Source organism: Scyliorhinus torazame, chromosome 2 (genome assembly GCF_047496885.1).
Source record: "Scyliorhinus torazame isolate Kashiwa2021f chromosome 2, sScyTor2.1, whole genome shotgun sequence".
NCBI lineage: Eukaryota > Metazoa > Chordata > Chondrichthyes > Carcharhiniformes > Scyliorhinidae > Scyliorhinus > Scyliorhinus torazame.
In genome coordinates, this window is record NC_092708.1 from 336,414,584 (window position 1) to 336,439,276 (window position 24,693).

A 24,693-nucleotide genomic window follows, 5' to 3' on the forward strand; every position below is an offset into this window, starting at 1 on the left:
TTTGAGCTCCAAAACTAAATTTGAAATCAATCAAAGATTCTGTACAGAAAGACAAGTCTCGGGACCTTGTTGTCTTGCCGTACTTAAAACTCAAAATACAGACAGAAGTGTGAACCCGTAAATGAATTTTCCAGCTTGCCAACATTTCCAAACACTGCAACGTGGTGTTTCGACTGGAGTGGAAAGTTGGAATGTTTTCATGCCACATAACAAACAACACCAAATATGTCTTCATTCAAAATCACTCTCCAATTATTTAATGCTTGTGTGCATGTGGCCTCAGTCTATCTGTCACATTATACCAGTATTTACCAAAGTACACTGTAAACAGAAGTCACTTAATATTGTGTATAAAACGTTTATTAGAAAATCAATTATATTTTAAAAATCTCCGAAAGAAACAAAGGACCAATGAAAGGAGGCCAGCGCAACATGCCCACATGGAATTTATAAGTGTTTTGGAGCCCACTGATTCATTCCATTTGCAGCCCATGTTTTTATTTTACATTCAATTCAATGCTGTTTCTCTTGACAGTTTCTGCAAAAAAGAAAGTTAAAGGTTATTATGCTCTTGCCGTCATTCTTGGCATGCTTTACTGCACCAAAAACCACAAAAATGCAACTCTCTGCGGCATTTGATTCCAGATGTATTTTTGGGAAAGAAAATAAAATGTTCAAATTAACATTTGTCAGTGCCTAGGAGAGGTATTTTGTAGCAAAGGTCAAATACCCAGTGTGACCAGCCATCTCTCGCAGTGGTGCACCACTTTTAAACTGGGTGGTTCCCTGCTGTGAATCACTCCAGCTGTTTTCCTTTGATTGGTTCTTCAGGTCAGCTGGTGTGTCCTGGCTATTGGTGCCTCCTGTACCAAGGTCAGGGAGCTGCAGACTCACTGTCCTGACATCATAAACACGGAGCAGAATTTCAAATGTACTGATATCCATGAAGTCTTGCTCAGTCATAGCAAGGCAGGTGCGTTGTACTTGTTCAATACATGGAGAAAAAGAACAGATCCTGCCACCTGCATTAAAAAAAAGACATTTTTAGAGATTAAAAATAATTAAAACATCCCAGGAGTCCATTTCACCCATCACAGGCAAAATTAATTCACTTTTCCCTTTCTATTTTTGCTTTAAAGCCATGATGCACAGGATTGGTTCTTTATCCTTCATTTCTCATTTGTCCTTTTCCTTTATCTTTTAAGTTTTAATCTTCCCTCACTATCCTCACTCCTCCCTTTTCAGCAACTCCTCTTTAATTCATAGAGATGGACTGCAATCACTTCATTAATTCTATATGACCATGGTCATGATTCCTCTTCCATTCCTCTCATCCTCAAATGCTCCTCCTCCAGAGGTCAAAGACTGTAGGGAGGACAACCCACTGGAATGAACCGAAAATGAAATGAGTGCAAATAAATCCTCTGGAATTAAAAGGAGTTTTGCAAATTAGAGAGCAACCTAGCACCTGGCTTGAACACGGCCACATGATGGGACCTGAACAGAGACGGTGGAAAAGGTCAGGACTATAAAATTCACTCAATAGGTTTACATGGCAGGCTGCATCATAAAATTGAAGATGTATTGACATATTAAACCTTCAATGGTCGATGTTTTCACAATACGATCGATCACAAAGTGCTTTGGTAAAGGAATGTCAGACAACCTTATTCCCCCAGTGCAGAAACTTGCCCGATAGCATTTTGCTCATTACTTCAAGAATTAGAACAGAAGGACTTCCGGTGGCGGCTATGGAGGAGTAAGTCGCACAATTGGTGGCTCACAATCCGGTCGGACGTTTGGACCTTTCCCCCCAACTTTTTTGTACTTTGAGTGCTGGATTTGAAGGCATAGGCACTCGGGCACTGACTGCAGACATAGGTGTATGGAATTAAGAAGCAGAAAGAATCGCAAACAGCTGAAGAAGTGGGCAAACAAGGGCAGTGTAGAAGCTGCTGCTGAGGACAATATGGCCGATGTCCGGACCCCGGTGCAGTCAGCCCAACCAACAACGGAGCATCTGTGAAAGGTCATCCAAGAGGGCTTTACCGCGTTGTAGTGGGACAGTTTAGACCCGATTCAGAAATCTGTCGAGTGCCTGGAGCAGAGGCTGGATGCCTAGGATCGGACGATCCAGAAGCTGGAAAAGGCACTGGAGGAGCAGGAGGATCACCAAACGGTGGTGGAGGCGGGGATGGAGAGGCTGAAGTATCAACAAAATAGGCTCCTGGAAAAGGCGGAGGACCTGGAAAATAGGTCTCGTCGGCAGAATTTGAGAATCGTTGGTCTCCCGGAGGAGGCTGAGGGAGAGGATGCCGCAGCGTATGTGGCGGGCATGTTCCAGGGGATGTTGGGAGATGATGTCTTCCCTCGCCCGGTGGAGGTGGACAGGGCGCATAAGGCGCTGGCGAGGCAGCCACGACCACCTTGAGCGATGGTGGTCCGATTTCACAGGTTCTGGTCAAGGAGCGGGTGCTACAGTGGGCCAAGTGCAGGCGGAGCTGCCACTGGAATAACAGTGTCTTGTGCATCTACCAGGACCTGAGTGTGGAGGTGGACAGAAGAAGGGCAGGCTACAGGCAAGTCAAAGAGATTCTGTTTAAGAAGGTGAAGTTTGGGCTGCTGTATCCGGCGCGCCTGTGGGTCACACACAAGGAACGGCACCATTACTTTGAGGAGCCCGAGGATGCGATGGACTTCGCCAAGAGAGAAAGGCTGGTGCCGAACTGAGGACTTTTTGGACTTGTGTTAATAAGACACAGTGATGTCTACACATTTTTCTGGTGCTATGTTTTTTTTCCTGGTTTTTCTTTTTCTCTCCAGTATTTGAGTTTTTGTTGGAAAAAGAGGGTAGTTAAGGTATGTGGTGCTGGGGGCTTTATGGGTTCGGATCGGGGTGGTTGGAAGTGCCTATTATTTATTCTGTTTTATTCGATTTGCACTAGTGTTAGGGGTTTGCACTAGTGTTAGGGGTTTTCTTTGTTTCTTGTTTTGTTTGTTTCTTTTCAGAGCAATTGCTCGAGGATGGCTGGTTTGGGGAAGTGGTGTTGATGGGCGGGGGGGCGGTATCGGTCAGAGGGAACACTAGGTGGGAGACTTGTTGGCGCCGGAGTAGAGAGTCACCAGGCGAGCTGGTCTATGGAAGCCAGGTGGGGGGTGTGTATTTAGTTAGTTTATGGCAGGGGTTAGGTTACAGGCTGTCGTTGCTAGGGAGGGGTAGTTGTTCTGCTGATGAGGGAGGGACGTAGGTGCGGTATCATGGAGGAGGTCAGAGGTGGGGGCTGCCAGAAGGCGGGCCGGGGGAAGAACGACACAGAGTCTGGGGGTGGCCCCAAGAAAGGAGATGGCTGATCGGTGGCGGGGGGTGGGCAAGGTGCCCTTTAACCAGGCTGATCAACTGGAACGTTAGAGGGTTAAACGTACCGGTAAAGAGGGCACGTGTGTTCGTGCATCGGAGGGCGCTGAAGGCAGACATAATAATGCTTCGGGAGACACATCTGAAAGTGGCTGACCAGGTCAGATTGAGGAAGGGCTGGATTAGCCAGGTCTTCCACTCGGGGCTGGACACTAAAACCAGGGGGGTTGCGATTTTGGTCAACAAACGGGTGGAATTTGAGGCAGACAGCACAATCTCTGATGGGGGAAGCAGATTTGTCATTGTGAGTGGCAAGCTTGAGGGAATGAGGGTAGTCTTGGTCAATGTATATGCCCCAAATTGGGATGATGTGATGTGGAGTTTATTAAGAGACTGCTGGGGAAGATACCTGACCTCGCCTCGCACAGACTGATTATGGGAGGGGATTTTAACACAGTCCTTGACCGCAGCCTAGACCGGTCGTATTCAAGAACGGGTAAGGCAGGCAATGGCAAAAGAACTGAGGGGGTTTATGGAGCAAATGGGGGAGGCTGATCCATGGAGGGCCAGTCGGCCAACGGAGGGGGAGTTTTCGTTCTATTCACATGTCCATAAGGTGTATTCCTGAATTGATTTTTTCACCATGAGCAGGGATTTGCCAGCGGGGGTGACAGACGTAGAATATGCGGCGATCGCTATTTCGGACCATGCCCTGCACTGGGTTGATCTGCAGGTCTGCAAGGAAAGTTTTCAGCACCCTCAATGGAGGCTGGAGGTCGGTTTGTTGGCGGACAAGGCGGAGTGTGAGAAGGTGAGGAAATGTATGCAAAACTATCTGCAGGCCAATGACACAGGGGAGGTCTCAGCTGCGGTGCTTCGGGAGGCGCTGAAGGCAATGGTGAGAGGGGAGCTGATTTTGATTAGAGCACATAGGGACAGGATGGACAGGGCAGAAATGGACCGACTGGTAAGGGAGATCTTACAGACAGGAGGTATGCGGAGACTCTGAGGGCAGAGCTATTAAGGGAACGACGAAGGCTACAGACCGAGTTTGGGATGTTGTCCACAGGTAAGGCTGTGGAGCAGCTTAGGAAGGCGAGGGGTGCGATTTACGAGCACAGGGAGAAAGCCGTAGAATGTTGGCACAGCAACTGAGGAAGAGGGAGGCGGCCAGGGAAATAGGGAAGGTAGTCGACCGGCAGGGGGGGGGGGGTGGACTGACCTTCCCAAAAGTGGGCAGGGGATTGGTAGACGGGTTGGGGGCCCCGATCAGGACCGAAGAAATATTGAGGGGCTTGAGGGCCATGCAATCGTGTAAAGCTCCGGGGCCGGATGGGTATCCGGTGGAGGTTTACAAAAAGTTCTGAGATAGTGGGGCCGGTGCTGGTTAGGGTTTTTAATGAGGCAAGAGACAGAGGGGTTTTACCCCCAACGATGTCACAGGCTACCATTTCCCTGATATTGAAATGGGACAAAGACCCAGAGGCATGTGGGTCCTATGGGCCGATCTCGCTGCTCAACGTAGATGCTAAAATACTGGCCAAGCTCTTGGCGGCTAGGATTGAGGACTGTGTGCCAGACGTCTTTATGGAAGATCAAACCTGGTTCGTCAAGGGCAGGCAGCTGGTGGCCAACCTAAAAAGGCTGCTGAATGTGATCATGATGCCCTCGGAGAGTAGGGAGGTAGAGGTAGTTGTGGCAATGGATGCCGAGAAGGCTTTCGACCGGGTCGAGTGGGACTATCTATGGGAGGTGCTGGGACGATTTAGGTTCGGGGAGGGCTTTATCGACTGGGTCAGACTGTTGTACCAGGCTCCGGAGGAGAGTGTGAGGACGAATAGGACGACATCTGATTATTTCAGACTGTACCATGGGACAAGGCAGGGGTGTTCCCTCTCCCCACTGCTGTTTGTGTTAGCTGGGGCTGGGGCTGTTTAGCACAGGGCTAAATCGCTGGCTTTTAAAGCAGACCGAGGCAGACCAGCAGCACGGTTCGATTCCCGTACCAGCCTCCCCGAACAGGCGCCGTAATGTGGCGACTAGGGGCTTTTCACAGTAACTTCATTTGAAGTCTACTTGTGACAATAAGCGATTTTCATTTCATTTCATTTCAATAGAGCCGCTGGCAATTGCCCTGAGAGCTTCCAGAGATTGGAAGGGGCTGGTACGGGAGGGGGTGGAACACAGTTTCATTGTATGCCGACGACCTGCTCTTGCACATCACGGATCCAGTGGCTGGGATGGATGAAATCATGGGAATCCTGAAGGAATTTGGCCGGTAGTCGGGGTACAAACTGAACATGGCAAAGAGCGAGTAGTTTGTAGTCCAGGCGAGGGGCCAGGATAGGTTGAGGGGGCTGCCGTTCAAGCTAGTAGGGGATGGATTTAGATACTTAGGGATACAGGTGGCGTGGGACTGGGGCCGTCTGCATAAGTTGAACTTATCTCGGTTGGTGGAGCAAATGAGGGCTCAGTTCCGGAGGTGGGATGCGCTCCCACTGACACTAGCAGGGAGAGTGCAGACGGTTAAAATGACAATCCTGCCGAGATTCCGGTTCGTCTTCCAGTGTCTTCCCATTTTCATTCCGCGGTTTTTTTTCCAAGAAGGTCAATAAAATGATTATGGGATTTGTGTGGGCGGGGAAGTCCCCGCAGGTGCGGAAATTGATGCTTTAGAGGAATCGAGGGGAAGGCGGGGTGGTGCTGCCAAACTTTAGTAACTACACTGGGCGGCCAACATAGCGATGATAAGGAAGTGAATGGGGGGTAGACTTCCGGGTGCGGCGATGACCAGCTGAGTCGCACGTTTCGGCAGCTCCCTGTGAAACGGACTTTTGGGCTCTTGATAGGAGCCCCAACGGCAATTTTAACGGCTGAAAACACCGTGCGGTAAACCAGAAGGGTGTTCCCCCTGGACACGGATGGAAAAAGGAGAGGAAAGTGGCCGGATTGCAACGGATCCTTTGGAACAACGGCAAGGAAGGCAAGCAGAAACCAAGATGGCGTCGGAAGGTGGCAGTTTCATATGGGGCCCTGAACAACAAGAGTTTTTGAAACGCTGCGTGGAGGAGATAAAAAAGGAAATGAAGAAAGAGTTGTTGGCCCCGATATTACAGGCGATTGAAGGGCTGAAAGAGGAACAAAAGACCCAGGAGCAGGAGCTTCGGGTCGTGAAGGCGAAAGCAGCAGAGAATGAAAACGACATACAGGGCCTGGTGGTGAAGTCGGAGATACAGGAGGCACACCAGAAACGATCTGTGGAGAGGTTGGAGGCACTGGAAAATAACGCAAGGAGGAACAACTTGAGGATTCTTGGCCTTCCTGAAGGTGTGGAGGGGGCGGACGTCGGGGCATATGTGAGCACGATGCTGCACTCGTTAATGGGAGTGGAGGCCCCGACGGGTCCGTTGGAGGTGGAGGGAGCATACCGAGTTATGGTGCGAGGATCGAGAGCAGGAGAAGCTCCCAGAGCCATAGTGGTGAGATTTCTCCGTTTTAAGGATAGAGAAATGGTCCTTAGATGGGCGAAGAAAACTCGGTGTAGTAAATGGGAGAACGCGGTGATCCGCGTCTATCAAGATTGGAGTGCGGAGGTGGCGAGAAGGAGGGCGAGCTTTAATCGGGCCAAAGCGGTACTTCACAAAAAAAAGATAAAGTTTGGAATGCTGCAACCGGCAAGACTGTGGGTCACATATCAAGGGAGGCACCACTACTTTGAGACGGCGGATGAAGCGTGGACTTTTATTGTAGAAGAAAAATTGGAATGATTGGACTACGAAAATGAACGTTTGGACAAAGTGGTGGGACGAGTGGGGGGGGGGGGGGGGGCGAAGAGGGATTGTATGATTAATCCTGCGGTATGGTAACTTTTCTTTCTCCCACAGGTGGTGATGGGGGGAGGTGGGGAGGGAGAGGAGATGGGGCGTTGGCCATGGGAGGCGGGGCCGAGGGAGAGGTGCGGGCTTGGTTCCCGCGCTATGATAATTATGGCGGGAATAGAGAAGCAGGAAGGAGGGGGCGCCGCACAGGGCGAGCCGTGATCACGGGGGGAAGCCGAGGTCGGCCACAGTTTGCTGACTTCTGGGAGCAACATGGGGGGAGTAATTACGCTAGCGGGGGGTCTAGCGGGGGGGGGGGGGGGAATTACTGGGTTGCTGCTGCTGGGGAAAGGGGGTACGGGAAAGGATGGGCGGGGGGGCACCGTCTGGGAGAAATACAGCCGCGTGGGAACTGGGCGAGAAGCTGGAAAAAGATGATGGCTAACCGGCAAGGGGGGGGGGGGGGGGGTGGGAAGCCCCCCAACTCGGCTGATCACGTGGAACGTGAGGGGGCTTAACGGGCCGATAAAGAGGGCACGAGTACTCGCACACCTTAAGAAACTTAAAGCAGATGTGGTCATGTTACAGGAAACGCACCTGAAACTGATAGATCAGGTTAGGTTGCGCAAAGGATGGGTAGGGCAGGTGTTCCATTCGGGGCTGGATGCGAAAAACAGGGGGGTGGCTATATTAGTGGGGAAGCGGGTAATGTTCGAGGCAAAGACTATAGTGGCGGATAACGGGGGCAGATACGTGATGGTGAGTGGCAAATTACAGGGAGAGATGGTGGTGTTGGTAAACGTGTATGCCCCGAATTGGGACGATGCCAATTTTATGAGGCGAATGCTAGGACGCATCCCAGACCTAGAGACCGGAAAGCTGATAATGGGGGGAGACTTTAACACGGTGTTGGAACCAAGGCTGGATAGGTCGAAGTCCAGGGCTGGTAGGAGGCCGGCAGCAGCCAAGGTGCTTAAGGATTTTATGGAGCAGATGGGAGGGGTGGACCCGTGGAGATTCAGTAGACCTAGGAGTAAGGAGTTCTCGTTTTTCTCCTATGTCCATAAAGTCTATTCACGCATAGACTTTTTTGTGTTGGGTAGGGCATTGATCCCGAGGGTGAGGGGAACGGAATATACGGCTATAGCCATTTCGGATCATGCCCCACACTGGGTAGACTTGGAGATAGGGGAGGAAACAAGAGGGCGTCCACCCTGGAGAATGGACATGGGACTAATGGCGGATGAGGGGGTGTGCTTAAGGGTGAGGGGATGCATTGAAAAGTACTTGGAACTCAATGACAATGGGGAGGTTCAGGTGGGAGTGGTCTGGGAGGCGTTGAAGGCGGTGGTTAGGGGGGAGCTGATATCAATAAGGACACATAAAGGGAAGCAGGAGAGTAAGGAACGGGAGCGGTTGTTGCAAGAACTTTTGAGGGTGGACAGACAGTATGCGGAAGCACCGGAGGAGGGACTGTATAGGGAAAGGCAAAGGCTGCATATGGAATTTGACTTGCTGACCACAGGCACTGCAGAGGCACAATGGAGGAAGGCGCAGGGTGTACAGTATGAATATGGAGAGAAGGCGAGCAGATTGCTGGCACACCAATTGAGGAAAAGGGGAGCAGCGAGGGAAATAGGGGGGGTGAGAGACGAAGATGGAGAGACGGAGCGGGGAGCGGAGAGAGTGAATGAAGTGTTTAAGACATTTTATAAAAAATTGTATGAAGCTCAACCCCCGGATGGGAGGGAGAGAATGATGGAGTTTTTGGATCGGCTGGAAATTCCCAAGGTGGAAGAGCAGGAAAGGATGGGATTGGGAGCACAGATCACGGTAGAAGAAGTGGTGAAAGGAATTAGGAACATGCAGACGGGAAAGGCCCCGGGACCGGACGGATTCCCAGTTGAATTTTACAGAAAATATTTGGACTTGCTCGCCCCGCTACTGACGAGGACCTTCAACGAGGCAAAGGAAAGGGGACAACTGCCCCCGACTATGTCAGAAGCAACGATATCGCTTCTTTTAAAGAAGGAAAAGGATCCGCTACAATGCGGGTCCTACAGACCAATCTCCCTCCTCAATGTAGATGCCAAGGTCTTGGCCAAGGTAATGGCAATGAGAATAGAGGAATGTGTCCCGGGGGTGGTTCATGAGGACCAAACTGGGTTTGTGAAGGGGAGACAGCTGAACACGAACATACGGAGGTTGTTAGGGGTAATGATGATGGCCCCACCAGAGGGTGAAACGGAGATAGTAGTGGCGATGGATGCCGAGAAAGCATTTGATAGAGTGGAGTGGGATTATCTGTGGGAGGTGTTGAGGAGATTTGGGTTCGGAGAGGGGTATGTTAGATGGGTGCAGCTGTTGTATAGGGCCCCAGTGGCGAGTGTGGTCACGAATGGACGGGGATCGGCATATTTTCGGCTCCATAGAGGGACAAGGCAGGGATGTCCTCTGTCCCCATTACTGTTTGCACTGGCGATTGAGCCCCTGGCGATAGCGCTGAGAGGTTCCAAGGGATGGAGGGGAATACTTAGGGGAGGAGAAGAACACCGGGTATCTTTATATGCGGATGATCTGCTACTATATGTGGCGGATCCAGCGGAGGGGATGCCAGAAATAATGCGGATACTTGGGGAGTTTGGGGATTTTTCAGGGTATAAATTGAACATGGGGAAGAGTGAGCTGTTTGTGGTGCATCCAGGGGAGCAGAGTAGAGAAATAGAAGACCTACCTTTGAGGAAGGTAACAAGAGACTTTCGTTACCTGGGGATCCAGATAGCTAAGAATTGGGGCACATTGCACAGGCTAAATTTGACGCGGTTGGTGGAACAGATGGAGGAAGATTTCAAGAGATGGGATATGGTAGCATTGTCAATGGCAGGGAGGGTGCAGGCGGTTAAGATGGTGGTCCTCCCAAGATTCCTTTTTGTGTTTCAGTGTCTCCCGGTGGTGATCACGAAGGCTTTTTTCAAAAGGATAGAAAAGAGTATCATGGGTTTTGTTTGGGCCGGGAAGACTCCGAGAGTGAGGAAGGGATTCTTACAGCGTAGTAGGGATAGGGGGGGGCTGGCACTACCGAGCCTAAGTGAGTATTATTGGGCCGCTAATATTTCAATGGTGAGTAAGTGGATGGGAGAGGAGGAAGGAGCGGCGTGGAAGAGATTAGAGAGGGCGTCCTGTAGGGGGACCAGCCTGCAGGCTATGGTGACAGCCCCATTGCCGTTCTCACCAAGGAACTATACCACGAGTCCGGTGGTGGTAGCTACACTGAAGATTTGGGGACAGTGGAGACGACATAGGGGAAAGACCGGAGCACTGGGGGGGTCCCCGATAAGAAACAACCATAGGTTTGCCCCGGGGGGAATGGATGGGGGATATGGAATGTGGCAAAGAGCAGGTATAACGCAATTGAAAGATCTATTTGTGGATGGGAAGTTTGCGAGTCTGGGAGCGCTGACCGAGAAATATGGGTTGCCCCAAGGGAATGCATTCAGGTACATGCAATTGAGGGCTTTTGCGAGGCAGCAGGTGAGGGAATTCCCGCAGCTCCCGACACAAGAGGTGCAGGACAGAGTCATCTCAAAGAAATGGGTGGGGGACGGTAAGGTGTCGGATATATATAGGGAAATGAGAGACGAAGGGGAGACTATGATGGACGAACTAAAAGGGAAATGGGAAGAAGAGCTAGGGGAGGAGATTGAGGAGGGGATGTGGGCAGATGCCCTAAACAGGGTAAACTCGTCGTCCTCGTGCGCCAGGCTAAGCCTGATTCAGTTTAAGGTATTACACAGGGCACATATGACTGGAACACGGCTCAGTAAATTTTTTGGGGTGGAGGATAGGTGTGCGAGGTGCTCGAGAAGCCCAGCGAATCATACCCATATGTTTTGGTCATGCCCGGCACTACAGGGGTTTTGGATGGGGGTGACAAAGGTGCTTTCGAAAGTAGTAGGAGTCCGGGTCGAACCAAGCTGGGGGTTGGCTATATTTGGGGTTGCACAAGAGCCGGGAGTGCAGGAGGCGAAAGAGGCCGATGTTTTGGCCTTTGCGTCCCTAGTAGCCCGGCGCAGAATATTGCTAATGTGGAAAGAAGCCAAGCCCCCGGGGGTGGAGACCTGGATAAATGATATGGCGGGGTTCATAAAGTTAGAGCGGATTAAGTTCGTCCTAAGGGGGTCGGCTCAAGGGTTTACTAGGCGGTGGCAACCGTTCGTCGAATATCTTGCGGAAAGATAGATAGGGGAGAACAAAGAAGGCAGCAGCAGCGGCCCAGGACTTTGGGGGGGGGGGGGGGGGGGGGTGGCCTGAGACAAGGCAGTTGCCAATTAGGGCTAGTTTTTATTTTTTGTTATTTAATATTTATTTATTTGTTGTTGTTTTTGTTTAAATTTAAAAAGGTCATTATTATCTGTATTGTTACAATGTTGTGTAAAGGATGCACAATGTACTGTGTTGGTTGACCAAAAATTTTCAATAAAATATTATTTTTAAAAAAAAGGAAGTGAATGGGGGATGCGGGGTCGGTTTGGGGGCGAATGGAGGCCACTTTGTGTAGGGGCACCAGTTTGGCAGCCCTGGTCACGGCGCCCCTGCCGCTCCCACTGGCATGCTACTCCATCAGCCCTATAGTGGTGGCGACTTTGCGTGGGGGGAGTGGGAGCATTGGTTTGGTCCCCAATTTGCGACAATCACCGGTTTGTCCTGGGGAATATGGACGGTGGGTTCAGAGCATGGCGGATGGCTGGGATTGAGAGGATGGGGGATTTGTTCTTGGAAGGGAGCTTCCAGAGCATGAGGGCATTACAGGAGAAATTTGGGCTGGCGAGAGGGAATGAGTTCAGGTACTTGCAGGTGCGGAACTTTCTACGCAGACTGATTCCGTACTTCCCACGCCTGCCACTTAGAGGGATCCAGGACAGGGTAGTGTCCAGTGGATGGGTGGGGGAGGGGGGGGGGTCTCAGATAGATATATATATATATATATATATATAAAATATATATATATATAAAGAACTTATGGGAGCAGAGGAGACACAGACCGAGGAGCTGAAGCTTAAGTGGGAAGAGGAGCTTGGGAATGAGATGGAAGAGGACTTATGGGCGGAGAGGTTGAGTAGGGTAAACGCGACCGCAACATGCTTCAGTTTCAGCCTGATTCAATTCAAGGTCGTCCACCGGGCCCACATGACAGTGGCCTGGATGAGTAAATTTTTCAGATTGGAGGACCGGTGTGCCAGATGTTCGGGAGGGCCGGCGAACCATGTCCACATGTTTTGGGCATGCCCAAAACTCAGAGGGTACTGGCAGGGGTTCGCGGATGTTATGTCCCGGGCACTGAAAACAGGGGTGGTGATGAGTCCAGAGATGGCTATTTTTGGGGTTTCGGAGGACCCGGGAGTCCAGGAGGAGAGAGAGACTGATGTTTTGGCCTTTGCTTCCTAAGTAGCCCGGAGATGAATTCCGTTGGCATGGAGGGACTCAATGTTAAGGTAAAGTTGATTAGGGGGGGTACTTGTAGAGCTGGTTTTCTTGCACTAGAATGATTGTTTTTTGCACACAGTTTTATATTGTTGTTGTTTATTGTGCCAAAATGTCTTAATAAAATTGTTCACCAAAAAAAAGAATTAGAACATAAAAAATGGACACACAATCTGAAAGAATTACACCAGGTGGGGTCTAACCAATCAACTGAAGTATCAATTCCTCACTTTTATATTGCAACCCCGTTGACATGAAGGCTAACATGTCATTAGCTTTCTGGATTACTTTTTGTCCAAATGCACATGGGCACCCAAATCCCTTTGTTCCTCTGCACCTCCTAACCTCTCCTCATTATGAAGATATTCTGATTTGTCCTTCAGGTCCAAAGTCCACATAGCCCCACACTGAACTCCATTCACCATCGATTTTCCCATTTACTTAATCGGGTTGTGTCCCTTGGGATATTCTTACACCTATGTACTGAATTTATTGTAAACCCTAACAGAATAATTTGCAAAGTGCATTTACAACTCTGCATTTCTTCATCTATGTCATTGGTATACACAGTGAAACAATGATAAATCTTTCCAGCCTATTTGCGACATGTTTAGGTTATACAGTCTTATGCAAGAATCCAACATGTAATATTGTCACTATGATTAATAGAGCATTTTCCCCAGGCTGTTAATATTTTAAGTGAAATACATACCAGGTTTAATGCTTTCTACTAACTACATTTTATTTTTTATATTTGCTTAATTTTCAAGGTGCAACAGATTATTAAGAAGAAAGTATGCTAATCACAGCTATAAGTCTTAAGATGCAATATCTCTTTAAAAATCGCAGCTTTAATGTTTTGCCTCAGTGCAAAGTCACCTTTGAAGATGACCGATAAGGGAGGTTGCGCACACAGCCCTAACAAATCAGATCAAGGATCATCAGCAAGGACAACACAAGTAAATCCTAGTCTTGTGACTCCAATTCCCTGTGGATTATCTATTCAAACTAAATGTAATTTTACTAAACTGCAAATTGCAGCAAAATGTTGGAACGGTTAATCATGTTAAAATAATTTATTCCATTTGCAACCTGAGAGATTGTTCCACATTAATTTGAAACCCACATTTTGTGCAGCTCAATGGAATTCAACAGCAACAACGACCTTAGAAAATATCTGCATGTTGACAGCAGCTTAAGTAAAGACTGCATTTTAATCACCTTACATTACATTCAAAAATAGCCAGCATATTTCAGCTCACCAACTTTAATCAAAGAATCTGTGCTGGATATTCTAGGAATGACAGAATCTATCAAATGGAAGATATTTACAATCATTGCAGAATTCTATTTAATTAAATAGTAGCAGTTCACAGATTCACTGTATACAGTAATTGTAGCGTTTGACTACCTCTAGCTCGTCAATTATAGAATATATAGTAAAAAGGAAGCCAGATGGTATTCAGTGTAAATTTATCCTTTGAATTCAGCCTCTCAAATTATTTTCTTTCAAATCTGAAGTGAGAGGTAGTGCTGACAAACCCACCTCCTAAACACCTACTCTCCCCGTCAATCCAAAGGCCTTGGACTCTTTACCTGATTATACATATTTATAGTTAATGGACGGAAACCTTAACCTGATAAAGACCAAGTCATTCTGAATCACTCACCTGGACATGCCCGAAACCAACCATTTTTGCCACGAAAAAGGGCTGTTTGACCCTCACAACATCCATTTAAAAATAAGTATTTTTATTCAACAAATTTTCAACAGATTTATAATTCACAACAACCCAACAAAGCCCCCCCCACTGATCCCCCTCCCTCAACAAACAATGGTAACCAACTCCCGAAAATGCATGATAAACCCCAACAACTGTAGAACCCATTACTCGCCCCTCCTTAAAGCAAATTTCACCTTTTCCAAGGTCAAAACCTCCAGCAGAACCTCCGTCACACCGAGGCACAGGGTGGAGAAGCTGACATCCACCACAAGACTCGTCTACGAGCAATCAGCTAAAGGCTAAAATGTCCACCCGAGCACCCACCTGCAGCTCCGACTGGTCCGACACCGTTTATGGCTTCTAGGGTACTGGGCTCCATGTCCACTCGTAAGACCCCCAAGATTGTGCTGAGCACCGTCCTCCAAAACCTTGCCAGCTTCAGGCAGGACCAAAACATATGAACATGGTTTGCAGGGCCCCTCCCACATCGTTCATAGGCATCCTTCACCCCCTCGAACTGCCGGCTCATTCTAGATTTTGTAAGGTGGTGCACTCTGTACACTACCTTGAGCTGTATAAGAACCAGCACACGTACAAAGTAGAGGCATTTACCTTCCTCGCACCACAGACCCTCCTCCAGCACCACCCCCAACTCTTCCTCCCACTTCACTTTAACCCCCTTCATGGACACCCTGTCCTCCAAAATCCTCCCGCTGACAGCACAGCCTCCAGCAACCAGGAGGCAGGCGATATCAGGAAGGTCAGGCAGACCTTCCTTGCAAAGTCCCGCACCTACATATACCTGGAACTTCACCCGTGCTAGCCCAAACGTCTTGCCCAAATCCTCAAACTCACAAATCACCCTCCCAGAAATGAATCTCTCATTTCCTTAATCTCCCTCTCTTCCTATCCCAGAACCTTGTGTCCACCTTCCCCAGTTTGAACCCATGATTCCCCCTAAATCGGCATCCTCGATGACCCAGCTGCCAATCTAAAATGCTGCCTAAACTGCTTCCAGATCTTCAATGTGGCCACCACCACCGTTGCCAGTGCCTGCGACCTCGAGCCCCTGCAGGAGCCCACCTCCATCCTCACCCTCCCTCCCTTCTCCACCCCCGAATCTTCTCTGCATTTTTCACCCAATAGTAATACATCAAATTTAGGAGGCCCTTTCCCCCGGCAATCCTTCTGCAGTATCACCTTCCCCATCCAAACAAACAAAGATCAGCCCAGTAGCACAGTGGTCAGCACAGTTGCTTCACAGCGCCAGGGACCCGGGTTCGATTCCCGGCTTGGGTCACTGTCTGTGCGGAGTCTGCACATTCTCCCAGTGTCTGCGTGGGTTTCCTCGGGGTGCTCCAGTTTCCTCCCACAAGTCCCGAAAGACGTGCTTGTTAGGTGAATTGGACATTCTGAATTCTCCTTCGGTGTACCCAAACAGGCGCCGGAGTGTGGAGACTAGGGGATTTTCACAGTCACTTCATTGCAGCGTTAATATAAGCCTACTTGCGACTCGAATAAAGATTATAAAACCGCCTTGTGCAAAAAGACCGCAGGCATTAAAACAAGAATCGCTGCAAAACATTAATCTTTACTGCTTGCACCCGGCCCGCCAACAACAGAGGGAGATTGGCCCACCTCAGCAACACAGCCTTCACCCGATCCAACAAGCTAGTGAAATTAAACTTCTGAAGCCCTGCCCAATCTCGGGGCACCTACCCCCAGATACCTAAAATGAGATGCCACCAGATGGAATGACAGCCCCCCTTCCCTGCTCTTCTTATGGAGCGACCACAAAATACTCAGTCACAGATGTTTACAGCCTGGAAACAGGCCCTTCGACCCAGCTTGTCCATGCCACCCGGTTTCTATCACTAAGCTAGTCCCACTTGCCCACATTTGCCCCACATGCCTCACTTTTCCCTAAATTCAATTTGCACCCTGAAAACGTCCAGGATCTCTGAAGAAATCCCATTATGCTACCCAATGAAGAGCTCTGCTCCAAAATATAGCAGGACCACCTAACGTGCCACCTCCACTTACATGCCACCACCGGAAGTCACCCTCCCAACATCCATGAGGCACTCAAAGAAAAATAAATGCACCAATTTAAAAGAAAAAACAAGGAAATTCAAACCAGAACCTGATTTAACCAAGGCTCTCTCTTTCCATCCATTAGTTAATAATAATTAGATCTAATAATGGTTCTTTGCATTTTTGCATCAAAGTTAAAAAACAAATCAGAAGGGCTGCACGGTGACGCAGTGGTTAGCCCGGCTGCCTCACGACGCCGAGGTCCCAGGTTCGATCCCAGCTCTGGGTCACTGTCCGTGTGGAGTTTGCACATTCTCCCAGTGTTTGCCTGGGTTTCGCCCCCACAACCCAAAAGATGCGCAGGCTCGGTGGATTGGCCATGCTAGATTGACCCTTAATTGGAAAAAATGAATTGGGTACTCTAAATTTATTTTAAAAAACAAATCAGAGCAGACTTTTAAAATACAAAATTGTCAACTTCCTTCATGACTACCTCCATGATCTTACCCCAATTTACTGCTGCAACCCCAAATACGTCAAATAATGCACCATCTCTGGTTTCTTGTCCGTTTGCTGCAACCCCACACCTATTTCCTCCACATATCTTACTTAGAAGCACATCTTTTAGCCATCTGGATCCCAGCCTCCCCAAAATTAAGAGACTCTTTAATCTTTTCCAATGTACTTGGTGGATTAAATAGCCTTTTCTTAGTCCATGCTTTTCCTCCTCGTGCACCTTGATGATTTTCACTGGCAATTCTTTCTCCTTTTGCAGACACTGGTTCTTTGCTGGGGTACATTTTCATGGGCATCAGAAGCATTCCAGCATCTCTTCCAGATGACCATCATTCATATTGGATTCTTGATGGGCAGATTGTACTGGCAGGTTATTAAATAATACTCGCATCACAACAGCGTGACGTGCCCAGCAAGGGGAATAGATAGAAATTTGGAGCAAGAATTCCAGCCAATTGCTCTCCATAAGGAAAGGGTAGGAGCCAATTGAAGTAACCCTGTTATTATTCTAAACTAGATTATCTAACAAATCTGGTTGAGGGTACTACACCACCAACATGAAAGAGTTTTGAAAATTGCTAACTTGATGATGGCTAGTTCCATCTCAACTTTCATGTCACACTTTTAACATAGTAAAATGCTCCAAAGTGCTTCACAATAATTTAAGCAACATTTGATACCGATTGCAGAAGGAGGTAACAGGACATTTAAGGTAGATTTTAAGGAGCATTTTAAAGAACAGAGAGGTACAAAGTGAGGAAGAGGGGTATAGGGAAAAATATCCCAGGGCTTTGGGTCAAGGCAGTTAAAAGCATGGCTGCCAATGGGGATGGGGCGGGGGGGGGGGGGGATTAAAATCAAGGGTGCAGAAGGAAAGCAGAACTCTTGGGAGGGTGATTGGGCTAGAAGAGATTACAGAGATAGAGGAGGCGAGGCCATGGAGAAATTTGACAACAATGATGAGGCGTTGGCAACTGGGAGCAAGGATAGGTGTTGAATTGAGTAGAACTTTCTGTGAGTTAAGATATGGGCAGTTTTGGATGAGCACAAGTTTAGTTAGGGTGGAAGCTGAGAAGCCAGCCAGGTGAGCACTTGAATCCAAATAGGTAATTTACATATTCTGCTTATTTTATAATAATCTTTATTGTCACAAGTAGGCTTAAAGTAACACTGCGGTTTCATCTGTACTGTAATGGATAAGTTATAAAGTTTGTCACACTGGCATGTATCATCATAGTTACCATATGATTTTTTTCATGTATTTTATGTAGGCCGTTTTGTATGTCAAATAAATATAGCTATTCTCATGTGCATAAAACACTGGCTTCTTAGCTCTCCCAATGGCTGCTTGATGAGAAACCCATTTCATCAGCCTCAATCCAGCTGTCATCACACATCAGTTTACCACACAGACTCAAAAGATCTGTGTTCACATCTTATATCAGTGATATCTAATCACATGACATAAAACCTTTCTTAAAATTGATTTTTTTCTTTAACATTATGTACACCATTGTAAGTTCAACATCTTTATATGCAGTACGCTAGGTATTTTGATGATAACATTTATACATTAACAAGATTTTTTCTTACAATTTCAGCCAAGACCAATCTCTGCAAATCTGTATTCCAACACCGTTTTAGACGGAGCTCTTGAGATTGACAATAATTTTTCAGAAATTGAAACAAACTAAACAAGACTACGATGCAGAACCTACTTCATAGCTCAATAGAAATGACAGTGAACGCTGAGAGAAAAATCTGCTTGCAAGCCTCATAGCTGAATCCAGCTGCTTCTTAATATTATGCAGAGTGAACTGACTTGCTGCACACTTGCCTCCGGGGGGACCCAAGGAGGGGGCAGAATAGGATGACCCCATTTGTTACCTTCAGCTAAAGATTTTTGCAAATAATTTTAGCTTTGTCTCTTGCATTCGAGTACTGAACCCCACAATTATTGAGGACAGAAATACTCCTGGAATTAACTCCCTCCATTACTGGCCTGACTATCCACCACTTTTCTCATTGGACAAAATTAGGCCATTCAGCCCCTTTAGCTTGTTCTACCCTTAAATTGTGACTCAAATCCATATACTTCCTTTAAACCTTGGGATGCAAATCATTTAGTTCTGTAGATGTCACTCATTAATGTAATTTTGATGAGTTCCTGTTTCTGATTCAGTATTAGTTTCCTGGAGATGTTTGGCCTGCTGACTTCTTCCTCTATTGGAAGTACTGATGCAAAGACAGTATTCAACTTGTTCACCATTTTCCGATTTTCATAAACTAGATCAACATTAACATATCTATGGGGCCCGTTGCTCCTGACCATCATCTTTTTTTCCCTAAAATAATTGTACAATGTTCATTTTAATATCCTTTCCAGTTTCTTTTCATGCCTCTTTTCAATCGGTTTTGTCACCCTTTCTTCTCAGCCATTCCTCCAGTTTGACCAGGTTGCATTTTTACATGCTTTTCCTTTTAGATTTATGTCTGTTATCTCTAGTCATCCATGGATTTTTTGGCAAGTGGAATTCTTGTCTCTTCGGGGTATAACCCGAATCTGTTTCACATTAAATTATTTTTCAACAACTCCCACTGACCTTCTGCTTTCCTACCCATAAGTGGATTTAATAATAATAATAATAATCACTTGTCACAAGTAGGCTTCAATGAAGTTACTGTGAAAAGCCCCTAGTCGCCACATTCCGGCGCCTGTTCGGGGAATTGAACCTGCGCTACTGGCAATGTTCTGCATTACAAGCCAGCTATTTAGCCCATTGTGCTAAACCAGCCATTTGCCTGGTTTACTGTGGGCAGTCTCTGTTTCATTGCATTGAAGTGAATCTCACCTAAATCTAGAAACCTAGCTTCAGGTTTCTTTCTTACAAGCACATCGAAATCGCTATTTTGATCGCTATTAAAGAAATGTTCATGTCCCATTAGGCTGCTAACTAAATTTACCATACCTTTCCCTGTTAGTGTACAACATATTATTTCAGAAAACTGTCCCAGAAACACAAAAGAAATTCACTACCCTTCTGGCAGATGCCTATCCCACCCATATGCAAGTTAAAACTCCCCATTAAAATGACTACTTCTGCTACATACTTATTTAATCGCTGTAGCTATACAACAATGCCACTGGACAACTGATACCAGGTGGCCTAAAAATGACTTTCAGCACGGTGATGAATCATTTTCAATTTCTTTATTCTACCCATAAAGTCTCCACTGCCTGTCCTTTCTTACCAGTGAAGTGACTTCATGCTTAATCACCAAGGATATTTCTCCCCCTCTATAATTTTCCTACCTTTCCTGTAGGCTGCATAAACTGGCATATTTAGTTCTGAGTCCTGACCATCTTGCAGCCACGTCTCCAAAATGGCTACAATGTTTTACCCTCCAATTCAATTGGTTTCTTATGATCCATGCATTAATATAAAGAATATTTATTTGAATCACATGCTCTAACCTGTTATATAGTTTAATTACTTCATATCTCTTAGTTTTTCCTTTACGTTTTTTCCTTTTCTTATAGTACCTAAATAACAATCCACAACTGTAGCTCTACTCTCTTTTGGTTGTTTTCAAGTTATTATTTATACTACCTTTTCCATCCTTGACCTCTACCACATTTACTAGCTTAAAGTAGTTGAGACTGCTTTGGTTAATCTTTCTGCTTTGACCTTGGTTCCAGCCCGGTTCAGGTGGAGCCTGTCACAATGTTATGTTTCCTCCCTATCCCAGCACAGGTGCCAGTGTCCAATGAAGTGGAACTCCTCCTTTTGCTGTGTGCTCAACCCTTCAATCTGCTTATCACTGTGGTGATCTTGAAACTGTAACCTTCAAGGTCCTGCTCTAAGTTAGCTCCTCGTTCCTGGTACTCTCCAAACACTCTACTCTATGTTGCGGATCCCAACACGGCTTGCCAGGTGAGCTGGTGAAAGTGAACCGAAAGCATCTATCAGAAGTAAAAACTGTGTCAAATCAGTGGGCGGCATACAGAGGCGAGATTCTACAAGCAGTGTGGACATGTCCATACAAAGAAAAATGGTACTACTGCCAAATCTAAAGCCCCTGACTATCCAGGAGCATAAAGGCCAAAATAAGGCAGAAAAAGAAAGCTTATCAGTCACAAATGGAGCGCGCTGCTTGAAAAGCTCCTGTGCATCGGGAAAGCTGTCCCAGTGCTCACTGCTACTGAAGACACAAACTGTAGAATCCGCACAGTGATCACAAGGAAAGAAGGGTAGGATGCAAAAATAAAGGTTTACTGATACGTACATTAACTACTCCACTCCCCCGGGGACTTACGGTGACGGCGCTCGGGAATAGAATTTTAGTTTAAAAAAAAACATTTAGAGTACCCAATTCATTTATTCCAACGGGCAATTTAGCGTGGCCAATCCACCTACTTTGCACATCTTTGGGTTGTGGGGGCGAAACCCACGCAAACACGGGGAGATTGTGCAAACTCCACACGGACAGTGACCCAGAGCCGGGATCGAACCTGGGACCTCGGCGCTGTGAGACTACAGTGCTACCGTGCTGCCCTGTATTTTCGGGGTTTTAATGCCTGGTCCCAGGGGCAATGGATGCTGCAAAAGTTGTGGGAGGACACAGTGAGGAGAAATGTCCAAGTTTTCGAGAGAAAAAATGGCCGTGAAAAAGGGGGGCTAATGAAAGTCCGCAGGTGAGTGGAAAAGTCAGTGTTGGAACTGTAAGGAAAGCGAAGGCTGGGGTGCCGGGGGAGGCCGCATTGCTCACGGCAGAAGGAATGACCAAGGTGATGGCCGTAGAACTTGAAAAACAGTTCACAAAGCACATGGAAGCAATGAAGGAGGAAATGGGGGCAGTATTGCAAGTGCTGGTGGAGGAGGCGATTGCCCCAGTGGGGGCGGCGATATCGAGCGCAGTGACGGAAGTGCGGGAGCAGGGCGAGACACTGAAGAAAGTGGAAGAGGCATTATCGCAGCATAGTGATCAACTCACCTCGATGGGTAAAGAGCTGCGGAGAGTGATAGAGTCCAACAAGGGTCTGCGAGCCAAAATGGAAGACCTGGAAAACAGATCCAGGCGGCAGAATCGGAGGATCGTGGGTCTGCCCGAAGGGGTGGAAGGCCCGAGGCCGACGGAGTATTTTGCCACGATGTTGGCGGAACTATTGGGGGAGGGGGACGATCCCCCTCGATACGAACTGAATCGTGCTCATAGGTCGTGCAGGCCTATACCAAAGGCGAGTGAGCCGCCAAGAGTAGTGACTGTTTGTTTCCGTAGGTACAGCGTGACGAAGGTCCTGTGCTGGGCAAAGCAGAAGCGGGTGGTGCAGTGGGCTGGAGCTGGTGTACGCCCAAAACGGCGCAAATCAGTCGGGCATCGCGCCGCCCCAAAGGTGCGGAATGCTTCGCATCTTGGGGGGCCGAGCCCCAACCTTAAGGGGCTAGGCCCGCGCCGGACGAATTTCCGCCCCGCGAGCTGGCGGAAAAGGCCTTTGGTGCCCCGCCAGCTGGCGCGGAAATGACATCTCCGGGCGGTGCATGCGCGGGAGCGTTAGCGGCCGCTGACGGCATTCCCGCGCATGCGCAGTGGGGGGAGTCTCTTCCGCCTCCGCCATGGTGGAGACCGTGGCGAAGGCTGAAGGAAAAGAGTGCCCCCACGGCACAGGCTCGCCCGTGGATCGGTGGGCCCCGATCGCGGTCCAGGCCACCGTGGGGGCACCCCCCTGGGCCAGATCGCTCCGTGCCCCCCCCCCCCCCAGGACTCCGGAGCCCGCCCGCGCCGCCTTGTCCCGCCGGTAAGGTAGGTGGTTTAATCTGCGCCGGTGGGACAGGCATTTTAGCAGCGGGACTTCGGCCCATTTGGGCCGGAGATTCGCGGGTTGGGGGGGGCGTGCCAACCAGCGCGATTCCCGCCCCCGCCGAATATCCGGTGCCGGAGAATTCGGCAACCGGCGGGGGCGGAATTCACGCCAGCCCCCGGCGATTCTCCGAAACGGCGGGGGGTCAGAGAATCTCGCCCCAGGACTTTATGGTGGAGTTGGCGAGGAGGCGGGTGGCCTTCGGCCAGGTGAAGACGGCACTGTACAACAGCAAGGTGCAGTGCGGCATAGTGTATTCAGCTAAGTTGAGGATGACCTACAAATCCAAGGACTTTTATTTTGGGACGGCAGAAGCGGCAGAGGGGTTTGCGAAGGCAGGACTGTGGCAGAATTGAGAAATGGGACTGAGGGCTGGTCTTGTACTTATGTAGCCTCATGTAACTTTTTCGCTGCGTGTTGGTGTATGTACTAAATGGGTGTATGTACTAAATATGAGTCGATGCTGTATATTTGCGCAAGGGAAGAGTTGCGACTTTCATTTGCAATGATGGTTCTTTGGGGCTTGGGTGTGTATGCTGGGGTTGTGTGTTAAAGGGGATTTCTTTGTTTCCCTGGGACCGGGCAAGGGGGAAGGAGACCCGGGCGGGGGCCTCCACGCTGGCTGGTTTAAGCCGGCCAGTGAACGGGACTGAGGTGGGGGGAGGGGCTGCAGCCATTGGAGATTGGTAGAACAGGTTTTGATGAGTCTAGCCAGGGTGAAAACTTGGGGGAAGGAACTGATGCTGGGGGGAGGAGTTTTCAAGAGGAAGTGGAGGGGAGGAATGTGTGTGTGTGTGTGTGGGGGGGGGGGGGTGGTCTACAATTCATGGGTGTCATTCACAGTACACTTTCGGGGATTGGATGGCTTTGAATATTAACGGAGGGTTTGGGGGGGGGGGGGGGGGGGGGGGGAATTGACCAAGGGCAATTCCTGATTCCTTTTTCTTGGGAGGTTTTTGTTTGATGCTTAAATTGTCATGCAGGCCGTTGTTGTTAATAAGGGGATTGACATTGTATTCGTTACCGTTTACAGTTTGTTGGTGGGGTGTAAATTTTGAAGAAAATGTGAAAAAGGAGAATAAAAATATTTTTTTTTAAAAATCATAGTCACAAACAACTTAATACTGTAGAAAGTATAGAAAGTACAGGTGGAAGTGACTTCCGGTGGCAGCCATGGAGTGGTTACACAAAAGGTGGCTCCTGCCCGTGGACTGGTTTTATGGCCCTCTATGTCTGTTTTGCAGGTGTTGTGCAGGTGGAAAAGTGGTACAGTCAAAGAACGGAGTCCTCCGGTGTGGGATGTCGAAAAGTTATCAAACGAGGTGTGCCGAGAAAGCGTACTCTTCAACTGAGAGGACAAGCGCGGCGCAGGAGGGAAAAACATGGTGGAGGGACCTGTGGCGTAGTTGCCTCCTCTGTGGACAACTGAGAGGTTGGTGGAGTTCACGTCGACAGAATTTAGGAAGCAAAGACAGGAGGTCACTGTTGTTCAGGCGAAAGTAACTGAACCAATTCGGATAGCCCTGGAAAGGGTGGATCAGCAGTTGGAAGGTGCAGAATTTGTCGATCCAAAAGGTGGAGCAGACGGTCTTAGACCATGAGGATCGGATTGCCTCCTTGGAGGCAGAGGTGATGATGATGTCGGAGGGACAAGAAAATGAAGGCCAAGATTGACGACCTGGAGAACTGCTCCAAATGACAAAAGTGGAGGATCGTTGTGCTGCCTGCGGGCATAGAAGGAGCAAGGGCCACAGAATACATGGCAAAGATGTTCGAGCAGCTGGTGGGGGAGGGGATCTTTGCACACCCTTCTGAAGTGGACCGGGCTCATCAGTCACTGAGGAAGAAGCTCAGAGCTGGGGAGCCGCCATGGGCGATCATTGTCCAAGTGCCTGTGGAGCTGGA

General features: G+C 48.4%; 1 protein-coding gene across 2 annotated transcripts in view; it reads right to left on the bottom strand.

Annotated features, from left to right (window-relative positions):
• Positions 1–342: 342 nt before the first annotated feature.
• Positions 343–24,693, bottom strand: part of trmt61a (tRNA methyltransferase 61A) — an 86,895-nt gene continuing 62,544 nt past the window's right edge. For both annotated transcript variants that reach the window (XM_072490222.1, XM_072490231.1), the window contains exon 4: positions 343–1,022. In XM_072490222.1, coding sequence (XP_072346323.1) covers positions 697–1,022 — 326 coding nt within the window. In that variant the 3' untranslated portion in view covers positions 343–696. The remainder of the gene's footprint in view (positions 1,023–24,693) is intronic.